Consider the following 14,383-nt stretch of genomic DNA (forward strand, 5'->3'; position numbering starts at 1 on the left):
CAAACAGCAACTTTAGGGGGCTGATAGCACCGGCAGAGGCAATTAGAGAGCTGGGGCCTGAGCCATGGGCTGGCAACGCATCATCGGCAGCCCCAGTGCCAGGCACTGGGAGCTTTGTGTGCTGGCCCACGGCAGCACCTCATTATTAACATAGATGTGCTCTTTTCATTGATTGATTCAGAGATGATTGAGATTGAAATGCCTCCTTGAGACACAGAGGTGACATTTCTGTTGATCCAGTGTTCACCACAGGAGATGCCAGTTTTGACAGTGAAATCATAGTTACGCCTGTGTAAACCCTGAGTGGTCAATGCAGCTGCATTGTTTTTCATGCTGGTGTTACAAAACTGAAGGCCCAAGTCTGTTTTCACTTACCCTGGGATTTGACATTTTAAGTTAGTGTGGAATAACCTGTAGTTAGGCTTAGGCTCTCTCTCCCTGTGGTGAGATCAGGTGACCTGATTAACAAACAGATGGATTTTTAGTCATTGTGGTCATCTACTTCTAATACAAACAGGCCACCAAGTTCACCTGCTAAGTGCTAGTTCAAACCTTCCTTTACTGGCTGAACAAGCCCACTCCTCCAGCAGGGCAGCAGCTGCTGGGATAATGATGGGGGCAGCCCTGGCCATGGGGGATCTGCATATTCCCAATGCCACTGGTGACAGGGACACCAATGTCAGAGCAATCTGCTGTGCTGAGCACTGAAGGAGGCCTTGCCTGCCTAGACTAGAACTAATTAGATGGTTTGCAGGGCCAGTCCCTCACCACCATCACATTGGGACAATCTGGAGAATATGGGTCTGTCCTTGAGTCAACACCAGCTCTATGGAGCCAAGCAGGGATTTATCTGAGTAGTGTGGAAAAGAGCCTGCTGTCAAAATGTCTGTATCCAGTCTCTGGACACCCAAGTGACCTTCAGTCATGGGAGTCCTTAGGGAGAAACTCATCTCTCTTCCTGAAGCTGGCAGAGGCTCACCAAAGCCTGGTGCAAGCCAGAGACATCATGTCATCTTGGCTGGGGAATATTTCATTTGAAAGTATTTCCTTCAAGGTCCTCTATGGTTTCTCAATGCCAATGTCAGAGTTTCCTGGCCATATTGTTCCACTGGCATGTCCTGTCCCTGCCATGATTTTGCAGCCTTTGTGCTCCCCAGGGGCAAATTTGCTGCCTCCCACTGCGGGTGTGTGGAACCAGGCAGGAGGACACTGAGGAACAGCAGCTCAGCCTCAGGTCTTCAGCAGTGCTGGGTGGTGGCTGGGGCACTGGAAATGCCCTGGACACCCATCTGGAGGAGGCTTCTCTTGGCTAATCAGCTCCCAGACCATAAAGAACGTTAGAGATCTGAGTGCTGTGCTTAAGTGAATGAGCTGCCTCCACTTCCAGGTACAGATAAAGCCAGTGGAGTTTCACAAGGCTGATTGGCAAGCAGTTTCTCATTGCAGATAATTCCCTGCCAGCATATCCTGAACACACAGGTGATCACTCTTAAATTGATGGCTTAAAGCCTTTTTATTTAGCTCCTGCTTGATAGGCAGCAAATGTAGATTTGCAAGAAAAAACCCCCAAACTACACACACACACACAAACGCCCTGCAAAAATCAAAAACCAAAACAAATCCTAAAAAGAAAAAAGTGCTGCAGAATTTGATCTCTCTTACACCTAAGGATGAAATTACTTGGAATGGAGAGTTAAACTCCTGATGCTCCTCAAATCCTCGGATCAGCACTAAGGGGTACTCGGGACGTGCTGAGTTTTCCAGCAGCCCCTGTCACAGTTGGGAATTGCCCTTCAAACGCAGCAGGCATTTGAGGGCTTCATTCTCCCAGCAGATTAGAGCTGGCATGCTGAGTCTGAGAGGGAAGCTGGCACCCTGGTACCCTGGCAGCATGACTCAGCTCTCTTAGCAGAAAATGGAGCATTTTTCATGTGGCTTCATCACTTCCAGCTGCACACATTTCTCACAGTACCCCCTGCCAAAAGGGTGAACCCCACATGCTTGGAGCTGGCTGAGAAACGGGGAACAAATGGTGGTGGTGGTAGTGGTGGCTGTTGGGTATTTGTTTTATTTTTTCACTCAGATTTGCCTTTCAAAATGTAAGTTCTTGAGCAAATAATCCTACAAATAGCTACAGTTGGATTCTGATGATCCTGATGGGTCCCTTCTAACTCAGCCTATTCTATGATTCTATGACAGTGTCTTTTCTTCTGCAGTCCAGTTCCTGAGGTGTGATGTACTAACTCACATCTTGTGTTTAGCTGGTCTCATGTGCTCACAGGTGTACAGGTCCCTAAAAGAGAGAAGAACACGTCTCTTTCACAAGGCCAGTCTACACACATGCCTAAAAAATATCTAGAGGGGCTCCTCTGTTGCTCATATGACCAGAACTTTTGCTCAACATTAACTTGATGTGTGGTTTGTTTGCTGAACACATTTACTTTAGCTATAATAAAGTCCTTCCAAACGTGTGGATGCAGTATGGAGGGAAAAAATCCCCCCATGCACATGTGCTTTTTTTCAATAAAAAGCTATCTAAAATAACTTTGAAATGCAGCTGGTAAGTGAAATTCCTCCCTACTATGTAGAGCTGATGTTGCATTGCTTTCCTTCTGGACCATGTGTGTAGGAGGGGCAGAGGAGTCTCAGCATTTCAGTGACAGTATTTGGGCTGTGCTTTCTACTCCTTAGCTCTACAGACCACGGGAAGCTCCAGCCAGACTTTTCAGATATAAATAAGGCTTCACAAGCTCTTCATCTTTCGTGCTGGCAATGAAACATCCTGTGGTCTAGAGCAGCTTGTCATGGGCCAAACTCATCCCTGAGGGACTTGTGCAGTTAAATCATCTTAACTGGCTGCCAGACTGTAGTGCTTCCTTCTCTCACTTGAGCCTTTCGTAGCTCTTACGAACATCCTACTCCATTGCCTCAGCCTCAGCCAGGGAGGGAGGGAAGATGCCTCCTTGGCTGTGGAACAGGGCACACAGTACCTTGCCCAAGGTTGTTGTGAAATTGTGTATAAAAATGAGTGTCCAAATGCCCATCTTCCATTATCCCTGTCATTGCCACACTTGGAGGAGACATTTCTCCCTCTTCTCAGCAGGGTGGCATCTTTTGCTCCTGTGGGAATCCCACATACTGGCTGTATGAAAAATTATTCCTTTTTTATTTCCAGAGGTTTTGGGGTTTTTTTTCTGAATTGAGCAGTCACACTAACAGTGCTGTATAGCACAGGTTTATGTGGAGCCATTCATCATTCATAGCTGGGATCACAGAACACTTCACAGCTGATTACAAGGTTACACATGCAGGGAATGACATGAGCTGCCAGTCTGAAGTCAAGCTTCAAGCTGGTTTCTGGGCACACCCAGAGGATGAAAAGAACTCAGGGAGTGAACGGCACATGGAGCCTCAAACCTGCCCTCCCTCCTGCTGACCCAAAAGACATCTCTCTGACATAGCCACAGAGGATGTTTTCTGTCTCCCTGGACACAAAATGGGCACTTGAGACACACAGTGTGCTCCAAACACCCCGTTCCAGATCTCCTTCTGAAGTGACTTATGCCTAAGAAGGACTGGGGCTCCAGCACCCATTTTACAGGTAATCATTCACACAAGTGGGATGATGAACTGGAAAAGCTGTCACCTGGTCAGACCAGAGAGTTTTAAGCTGCTTCATGAGGTCAGAGTGGTGCTGAGAAGCTGGAAGCTATCACCTTCTGGCCCTTTGTTCTAAGGGGGACATTACTACAGATAGTCAGCCTCAAATCCAGACTAACACCTACTGGTGTGGCTCTCCAGGCATCCTTCTGTGACACCACCTGTACCCCGGGATGAGATGTCCCCGCCCGCCGCCGCCCAGCCGTGCCTTCTTGCAGCACCTCCGGCGCACGCAACGCTCCAGACGGAGATGAAAATGTTTTCAGCAGGACTGTGAGCGTGAGGGGCCGCAGAGCAAACCACAGCGATGCCTTCTTTCGCTTGGAGACAGCGGCCCGAGATGGATTCTGTCGGGAGAGCCGCGCTCGTCTCTCCCCGCGGGCACCTCGACCTCAGCTGCTCCGCGAGCAGCGGCAGCGAGCGCTCAGCCCCGCGCCGGCAGCTGCAGCACACGCTGCTCTGCACCTCGGAGAGCTCTTTACATCTCCTCTGAGCTGGTATTCCTGGCACTGCCTCTCAGAGATGTTCCTGCAGTGATGATACGAAACCTGGCGTTTCCAGTTTGGTCATGCCAGGAAGCCCCCGGGGACCGAGGCACCCCAGAGCGGGCAGGGCGCTGAGTGGCACCACTTGAGCCACGCTGGGCTGCCTGTCCAAAAAACCCCTCCTGCCAAGCCTGGCCCCTCTGCTCTCTGCGTTAGGTGTGGGACAGACAGGATTTAGGCTGCTGTCTTGCAGCTGAGGCCCCTCAGGGATGGGGAAAGCACATTATTGATCCCGTTACCTCACAGCTGGTATCAGCACTACATTATTTTCTAACATCAAGTCATTTTAAGTCGCCACAATGACACAAACACATTGATTAAAAATTAAAACCAATGACAGCTCTCCCACAAACAGTACTTACTGTACCATAGTTTTTGCATCCTGGGAGGAGAATGAGAAAATAGCAGAAGACAGAATAATTTATAGTGATAAAATGGGTTACATTTTCATAAAAATTTTATTTTACTTTTTTTTTTTTTTTAAATAATTCAATGCACTGGCAGTATAATTAATCCCTCTATGAGAGACACGAATGTACCAGTTCAACCAATATTATTTATACAGAGACATTGTGTTTAAAAACAACAAAAGTACATTTAAAATGTTTGTACATAAAGTATTACTGTTATTTCTTTTTTTTTCTGAAGAAGGAACAAATGTAAACAAAATGCATAATTGTGCAACACGTTGGAAATACAAAGCAAAACAGGCAAGATACAATTTTATACATATAAAGCAAAAGAAATCAAACTTTTGTAACTATACAACATTTCAGTAATTGCTTGACATTTTAACAGTTACCTTGGTCTGTACAAAACATCTTAACTTATACTTAAAACTTTACAAGAATAACATGCTTGTTCAGAACAAAGACACCTTGTGGAATTGCAATGATTATTGATATGATACTTGCACACATGAGGAAAAAAAAGAGGCTACTTCAATAGTAAATAAAAAGTAAGAACATAAGAACATAAGGTAAAAGGCCATTTAGTAAACCATAATCTAATTCCAATAGCTAATTAAGTTGCACTGCAATGCAGAAATTAAATCTGACTTTTGCTGGAAGACCATAAGGTCATAATGTTGCTCTATTTCCAGGAACCAGAAGAAAGCATATATAAATTTTCCTGATATTTTGGTTAATTATACATGCGCACGCACACACACACACACAAAAGAAAAAAAGGAAAAAAAATAGTATTTGCCACAACTGCCAGAAATGGTGGGTGAAAGAACCCACACACTAGACTACTCCCAACATGGCAGGGTTAAAAAACCACAACAGCTAGGGAGAGCAAACCCCCACCGAGTTTGCCAGGATTGCTTTTCCTGAACCTTAGTTGTATTTTGCTTTTTTTTCCCCCAAAAGACAGGAAGAAACTTGAATTGAGTTGAGCCATTTCAAAAATTCTGGGAGTACCACAGCCAAGCCAAAACACAAACCAAAGGAGAGCTCAAAACCAAAGCAAAACATCACAAGATCTTTGACTTGTTTTCATATTCTGTGATGATATGTCCTAGACCTTTTGAATGTGGATTTTAAAAAAACCAGCATTTAAGATTCAGTAGAAGATATGCAATCCAGAGATGTCAAAAATACAGACAGGAATAAATTATACAATATTTTATGGAAATAAAAGGACTGTCAGCTTGGATAAAATGTACATAATTTTTAAGTGTCCTCAAATGATACATATGGCTAAAATTAAACCCCTGATTGCAGCAACCTAACATATTCAGTGCCTGCGTCTGCAATCTGTGTGCTGAGCACCAATTCACAGTTACTTCTGTGCACTTCAGTGGAGCAACCTGCCGACCAGGCTGCTCAGGGGAAGAACAGCAGAATTGGGCCTAGATAAATATTTGCCATGACTTCTAAATGTACAGAACCCATTTGGCTTAGAAAACCGTCTTTAGCCTGCTGCAATGTCTTTGAACTAAAGTAACAGATTCCATCTCTAGACTGAGAGCATTTATGACATGTTTGACTTTATTTGCCATTTTTCTATGCAAGCTAATGCTGATGCCAGTAAATATTTAAACTGGGAGGTAATGAAATTGCAACATGCCTTTAGTTAAAACCAAAACATATGCAAGCCTAGATGGCAGGCAGAAATTACCCTCCAATTTTTTAGCAGGGATTATCTGGTGCTGAATCAGAATAGTTCAATATCCGCTCAGCCTCAGTGTGCATTTATAAAGCTGCATTAGGGCACGCAGTGCAGTATGAAAAGGGAGAGGACTGGTTTTTCAGCTGGTGTAAATCAGCACTGACATCCACAGAGCCACTTAGAGGCACATCAGCTGAAGCTCTGGCCCACAGTCATCAGAAACATGCAGCCATCACTCAGTCTGGTTGAAAAACTCAGGTGTGGAAGTGCAGAGTGAGGTGTAATCAACATCAGATCCAAAGATGCTCTGTTAGTCTTGTTTCTGATAACCTCTCCAGGCTGGGTGGTCTAAAGCAGTTTTATGATGTGCTGTACACTGCATAGCTTTGCAAAGTACAGTATTTCCTCAGAGGCAAGGATTATGGTACATTAATCATTTCAATGGCATGATCAGTAAAAAGGCATGACGATAAAAGCTTTGGGAGTTTATCTGCATAGAGATATATTGGCAAAAATTAGTCTGGGGTTAGAGGGTTTGCTCCTTGGTGTGTGCATATTGGATTAACTCCACTGAAACCAGTACTCCTATACCAGTTTACACCAGTTGAGGAACTTGTACTCTACCTCTGTTATAAATAAAACATTTGTGTTGCTATCCACTATTCAGTTCTTTCATAATTCAAGGGTAAATGTCTCCTGCCAGTGGGTCAAAGCTTCTCCGTGTCCATAACGTGTTACTTGTCACTGAAGTCAATGGTGGTTTCCCTGAGCAAGGGCTGAGTCAACACATGGTCTGGTTGAAGAGCAAATCTGCTTGCAGTTATTCCAGCTCTAGTCCAGAGACCTTCAACTACTTGCAGGAGATGAGTGCCCAGCCAGAACAAAAATGGATGGAATTTCAGTCAATTAATTGGGTTAATGCAACTGAAGTTCTGGCCTAATACACTTAACTCCAGTAAGACGATGTCATTTTTGTTATCCAGCTTCTCCTTCGATAAACAGTACTCAGCAAGCTCTGTAAGACTTGCACTACTGCCACATGACAACAGAATTTGGTGCCATGAATTCCAACAGTTGAGCCAAGTTACTTTACATTTGCTTAGCTCAAATTTTGGTCCACTGTAGTTACTGTTGTTCAATAAAACAAATTCACCTCAGAATCTGACCTTCACTTGAATTCTGAGAAGAAAATAACTGAGTGGAAATTAGGGCTATCTATACTTGAAGGGTCTTTCAACAGTATTACAACAGGGTGGCACTCTGTGAGTGAACTTATATCCAGCACAGAGAGCTTACAGAACTTGCCGACAGAGGAACTCAGTTAAAATCAAAGAAGAAAACAAGTCTCAAACAGCTGCATTGTCCACTCATGTGACTTTTTAGACTGGCATCAGTGGGACTCAGTTGGAGTCCTGTAAGCATGAGTGGTCCTGTGGACACTACAGTTTAAATTCCAATTCTGTGTACAGTGGGTATTGACTGAGTTCTACACTGTCACCGTGTGCACGGCTTCTATCAACTTGATTGGCATTTCCAGACGCAGTGCAAGTACCAGTGCTCAAATCCCAGTCCATCTGCAGCTGCAGAGGACCAAGACCTGAAAGCAATGCAGAGCCACATCTCTGCTCACCCAGGTGGTGGGGCTGGGGTTCCTCAATCCCCCTGGGCACAGCACTGGTCCCCCAGTGCAGTGGACAGGGCTATGTGGGGATTCACACCACACAGACCTGTAGCAATCCACCACCCAGTGCAAGCTGAGGGCTCAGGAGCTCTGTGTGGCTCCACAGCCTGTGGGAGGCAACATCAGGTCACACAACGCTGCCTGAGGTGGCCACTGGGCCTTTGGGCTTGGCCCCTGCTCCTGTTGTAAAAATAATGTAAAAATATTGGTTTAACTGGATGGTGACTCGAGGACAGTGACAAGAATTAGCTCTCTGTGACATGAGGTGGCACTCTGAGGTGGACTGAAGAATTGGATGTGGTGGTGCTGTATTCTGATTTCACAGGATACCACGGTATAGGTATTATTTTGCAGGACATATCCAAGCAATGTCCCCTTTCTCAAGAAGCACACTCAGCTTAAATTCACAATGCCAGACCACAGCAGCTTGCCCCAGTTTCTTTAAACCACTCTTGACATCTTTACCACTGCCTAAGACAATTAGAGTGAGCTAGCTGCCTGATGTGTCATGACACACTCTGTGGTTCTGGGAACAGCATCTCCTTACAGTATTTCTGTTGTGGTGCCTCCTGATGAGGCCAGGTTTGATTCCCATCTGACACCAGTTTTATGCAGTAACTCATCTGCACCTGAACTTGCTCTTGTCTCTCTCTATAGAGTCACGTCCTCCCCCGAGTTGTACACAAAATCTGAACTCAATCTATCCTGACTTCAGCAGCCACCACAAGGGGCTTAAACTGGTGTGAGATGATCAGAATCACTGATCTTGGAAGACAAAACATCTCTGAAACAAAATGGCTTAAGTAAAGCTACCAAGGCCATCGGAAAGGAAGGTCTGACAAGGATACCAGGGAGAAGATGACTACTCTCTAAGTCAGGCAGGAACATTTTGCATTCAGTGGCAGAGAGGTTTCAATAATGGAGACCCTAACAGCTTTTAGCCTATACATTTAGGCTAAATATCAAGTGATATAACCAAAATATGCCCCTATATAGACATATCTCATTAGACAATAGAGAATGCCTATATGCATTGGTGTGCTCTGGTTATATCATGGAAGTTCAGGAGGATTATTGGAAACAGAGGAATTGAGCTCTCCCAACATTAAGACTTGTTTTATTTGCATTTATAAAATAGCATATAAAGTAAAGCTGGAAGATGTCATAAGGACAATGGATTGGTTTCCCATCTTCATCCCCTTTGCCTCACTCCCAGGGCATTCAGGTGAGGTCAGTGAGATGCTGAGAGGGAAAGGCCCTTTGCAAAGACCCCTTGGTCTGCAGCCTGCCTACAGCTGGGACACTTCTACATTTGCTTCAGAATGACAACTTAATTTTTTTGGTGACTTGTTAAATATTTTGTCTTTCTTAAAACTTCAAGACACTGCTCTATGGCAAATGAGTTAACCTGAAAAACCGCACACGGACAGCACATTCTTACACTGACTTGAGGGACCACAGGACTAAGAGGACAGAGTTGTTGCTGCTTTCTGCCACACCTTCACTGTCTGCAGGAGGCAGCAGATGCAAACAGGACTATGCACAAACTACAGAGGAACACTTGAATAATGCCACTGCCGTGTTTTCTGTTTACAGCTACCATATATTTTCTCCTGTGCTATGAAGTAATGAGCAGGGACTTTCTGCTGCAAATCCACACATAAATCCACACAGATGTGTACACACCCTCACACTCATGGGCTGCCTTCAATGCTGCATGGAGTTTCTCCTGAACTCCAAGTAATGAAGTATGTTAATACTTAAGTCAGAATCCTTACCAGCCCCATTTTTGTTATCTGTTAAGTTACACTCACAAAACTAATAATTGGATTTAGACAGCATTAAATGCTGATAAAAAAAATCACTGAAAAAGTTTTTTCCAAAGTAACTAAAAACATCAGTGAATCTAAACTGTCATAATAGAAGAACATAATAAAATCTGTGAAATTAAAAAATGTATGGAAATTAAATTCCAGATTCAATTGTCTCATTTTGTTTCTATAGGAGGAATGAAGATCTCAAATCCTATTTTTTAAAACCCCCCATATAACTATCAACAGATCTGTCTCTACCTTTCAAAGGAGATAATTTATAAATGAGGCAATCTATTCACAAAGAGAATACTTAAATAATTGAAAGTCCAAGGAACATGTAAGAAAAAGTAAAATTAAGCTGTAAGAAGCAAGTTGTAAAAGTTTCCACCAACACTATCACACAAAGGCTTTCCCTCTGCTCCCTGTTCTTGAGCACCCAACACACATCACGTGGCTGGAGATGTTCACTGCACTTGGAGCTAGATATTCTGCCTGCACATTGTCAAATACTGAAGACCTGCTGCAGCCCTTGAAGTGGAGGTTAAGTGCTATGTAAATGCCTCTCTTGAGCGTTTAGGACTTTGCTGCCCTTGTGTCTTGCACCCCAAATGCCTGAGTTTAGCTCTTTACTGGCCTGCTCTCTTCGCTGCTGAACTCTTGGTATTGCTCCAAACCTCCTCAGGCATGGGTCACAAACAACAGTCTTGTCAGTTCTGGCAATGTTTTACAAAGCTTGGTGTCTTTCTTAAATCCCAGCGACAGAAGTCAAGAGATTACATCACTGTTCCAGTTTATCACTATTAAAAACAAATGTGCCAGTTCCAGCCCTTGGCATGCTTCTAAAATGCCTGAAAATGAGTCATGAAATCAGTCCCAAAGCTCAGCATCCAGAAGGTAATACAAGAACCACCAAAGAGTTTATTTAAAAAAAAAACCAAACCAAACCAAACCACAATTTTAAGCCAATCTTGTAATTTTTGGTGCTTGGTTCATGAGTTTGAAAGCCTAAATTGGGCAGTTTTAAGTGCAGACATTGCAAACACCTAAGCACAGACATGCTGCTTCTCCATGGATTGAAACAAACAAACAATCTCATTTGATTAGCTCTGCTGGAAGTAATTTTTTAAGGGGTAAAATGATTCCACAAAGAGGACATGTTGGCAACTGAAATGAGATGAATATAGTGCCTGTAAAAGTGCAATAATCCTTAATAACTAACCCAAAAGAAGCATCATCCCTAGGGATAAGACAGTAATTTACTCTCCATATTTAATTTGTTTCTAAGCCGCTTTTGAAACAAGACTGCTAAATAGTAAGTTGGCTTGTGATCCCAGACTTGACTGCTGGACTTACTATCATCATGCCATTGATTCAGCATACATTTCAACCTAAGTCACAGGATACAAAATCAGGTGGGCTAATTCCTTAAGCTGTTTAAGCACGAGGTTGTGAACATGGGGTAAATTTAGAGATAGGAGCCTGTTTACCACAAGCAACAGGGGAAAGATAAAACATGGGGATCACTGAGAGACTGCAGCTAACTCTGAGGAGTCCTGTGTCTGAAGACTGTCTTTTAAGACATTGCTATCCCTTGTAAATGCATGGAAGTCTTGGATTTCAATCTACATTAAAGGAGCAAGTGGTGAAAATGCACTTAATTTAACTGAATAGTTACTTGCAATAAGAATGGAAAACTCTGGCTTATGACAAAAACAGCCCAACCCTACTTCACCTGTTAAAAAAATTATTTCAAATGTTTCCTTTTCTTTTTCTTAAAAAAACCCCCCAACCACCACCTTTCATCTACATTTCTGAATAGTTCTCACTGCCCTGGTTTTATTCATTAGCTACTGGGGCCAGAGTTGGCGTGACTAATGTGTCAGGTTCTGGTTTCAGCTGTGTTACTGAAACCTTCAGAGAACAGATAAGGGTGAATCGACCACTTCAGCAACAGGAATGTGCAGATAATACAGGATGTGCATGTTCTGCAAATGTCCTTTGCAGAAAACCCTACACTGGATGATTTCTCTAATGATGCACGTTGGCTATGTTTACATTACAGTCTTGTGGAACAAAATGTTAGGAATTATTGATTTTTAAGAAAAGGTAGTACTACAGGGAGCTAATATACAACAGCTACAGAAATGTTTGTCTTAAATGTGCACTGGGCAGAGTCCTTAAACTGCTCTTATTGCAAATATCCAAGGCCTGCTCTAAAAATCTTAACAGTCTGAACCTTTTAAATGCAAATTTGTCCTATTTATCTGGTCACAACCCAGTGAGTAGAATCCAATAACTCACCAGATTAAAGAATATACAGGTTTATATAGCAGAAGGTAATTGCAATTAACTAATATCTGGATGGCATTTAATACATATATTGTGTTATTTCAATGAGATGAGACAGAATAATATTTACATTGCTATGAGCATTTTCTGGTTATAGAAATGGAATTTACAGTTCAGTAAGGTATGCAGGTGTTATATCAAGAATGAGATGAGACCATTTAAAGTCTTGTGAATTATTGATATAAATTCATTTTGTTTTGTTTCATGCACCAGCGCTTCTTGCAGTGGCACCAGAAGAGCAGTGCAGTTTATAACAGGGAAAAAAATAAGAGGAAAGAGCAAATGTGAAATGGTGCAATTTATTCACAATTGCTTTGAAATTCTATCTGAATTGTCTCATTATTATTCACGCATTAGAAGAATGGTCCAAAACATGACAGCATGGGTAAACAGATGCAGAGCTTGGAAAATAGGTAATCTGACTGAAGTATTCATGGCCATTATTAGACAAATGTTATATTGCTTTTGGGTAAATCTGGTGATTTTATTTAATTTGACATTGTTTTCAAGATAGCAAGATAATACTGTTCGTTTCTAATGCTCTGAAATGAACAAAACAGGTGAAAATTGATGCCACATGGAATTATAATGTTTCAACAGTAGCTGGTTAGTTAAACTTCTAGACAGTTCATGAAGAATCTGCATACACTTATTAATGGACTTTTACATACAATATCAATGCTTAGAGTGCAGCAGCCCTGTTAAAATCTGCTTTCAGTGAGTCACTATGCAAGGAGAGATTGTTCTATGAAGAAAAATCTTAGATAAGTATTTGCTTGAGACTAAACAGTAAAACAGAAAGAAAATTCACAGATTTAGTGCAGGAATGGTAGATAAGACTAAGAAAGCTAATATTTTGGAACTGCCTAAAAACTGCAATAAATTCTGCTGCCTACTGAAATTATTAAGCCAACAATAAACAGGAAGAATGGAATATCAAAACCTCATTGCATAGTGTGTCATCATTCTTTAATGAGGCATTCCTTCAACCTTTTACCTCTTAACACCTTTGGTGATCTTACATTAGGTACCTGTAAGATATTCAATGTTCTCTTTTAGAGATTTAACCTAGAGGAAGTATGAAATCTTAGGAATGTACTGAGTCAGGTAATGATGCCAGAATTAAGCGTCGAAAAGCTTGGTTCAGGTTCAGAAGATGATTTTGAATGAATAGCTAAAACTTCTACTAATTTATTTCAGAAGGGACTTCTCATATATACCCTCAAATATTTAAGACGCTTTGTACTATTTCTCAGGAATCCATATCTTCTCAAAGTGCTTTTTTTTGTTTTCACTTGAAGGCAGCATGGACTTAAAACAATACTGCAGGGAATGTACCGTTCCATAAAGCACATAAGGATGGCAGGATCCAGGAGACACAAGGCATAGAAAATTGTCAAAAATGATTAGATGGTACAACACATACTGCTCTTGAGTCATAAGTTTCATTTATGGTGACTTCTACTTCGAATAGATAGGATATTAAAAAAGGCAATAAAAATGAAGTTACATGAATAAACTTCCAAAAATGAGTGGAGTTCCACCAGTGATCGTCTCTGTGCTGGTAGAGGTAGAAGAATGGGGATGTCATGAACAGGGCAGCAGTCACTACAACAAATGAGCCTCAATGCGGAGCCAGTGGAGTCCCTGGCGAACGTAACGAACCAGATTGGTCATACTGCTGTGTTGTGTTAAGGGTCCCATCACTGAGTCCAGGTCTACAAAGAACTCTGCAATACACAAGAAACAGAAGCAATTGTTTCAGGCAATGGTACAGAAATACAGAATTACCATGATTTCCCACTCAGAAGCAGCACAGTGCAGTTAGTGAGTTCTCAAGACAGTTGTGCACATGAGCACACGGTCCGTAAGAAAGAATTTGAACAACAACAATATATTGAAACAAAACAAATTAGATTATCCATGCTGGAAGTCTACCACAGCATGGTATGAGTGGTTGCCAGTAGTCTTCCTTTAACTCTGATAATCTCCACTGTTGGTTTTTTGAGATTAGGTTTGCTGACTGTATGATTTAAATAGCTGGAAATTAAATCTTCCATTACTTTTCCACACTGTGCTCTCTCCCAGACATGAAGGGCTAGACTGGATCTTTCCAGACTAGAAGACCTTTCTTGCTCTTTTCCCCACCCTCTAATTTCTGTTACTGCCATTGCAGCAGTTTTGGCCCTCTGCTCATCCTGCTGCTGCTGCAGGCCCCA

At 42.4% G+C, this 14,383-nt stretch overlaps 1 protein-coding gene across 8 annotated transcripts in view; it reads right to left on the minus strand.

Moving 5' to 3' along the window:
- Positions 1-4,644: 4,644 nt before the first annotated feature.
- The window catches only part of AFF2 (AF4/FMR2 family member 2), a 336,455-nt gene continuing 326,716 nt past the window's right edge, over positions 4,645-14,383 (minus strand). For all 8 annotated transcript variants that reach the window (XM_032124430.1, XM_032124431.1, XM_032124429.1 and 5 more), the window contains one exon: positions 4,645-13,894. In XM_032124430.1, the coding sequence (XP_031980321.1) occupies positions 13,773-13,894 (122 nt within the window). In that variant the 3' untranslated portion in view covers positions 4,645-13,772. The remainder of the gene's footprint in view (positions 13,895-14,383) is intronic.

This window comes from Corvus moneduloides, chromosome 14 (assembly GCF_009650955.1).
Source record: "Corvus moneduloides isolate bCorMon1 chromosome 14, bCorMon1.pri, whole genome shotgun sequence".
Taxonomy (NCBI): Eukaryota; Metazoa; Chordata; class Aves; order Passeriformes; family Corvidae; genus Corvus; species Corvus moneduloides.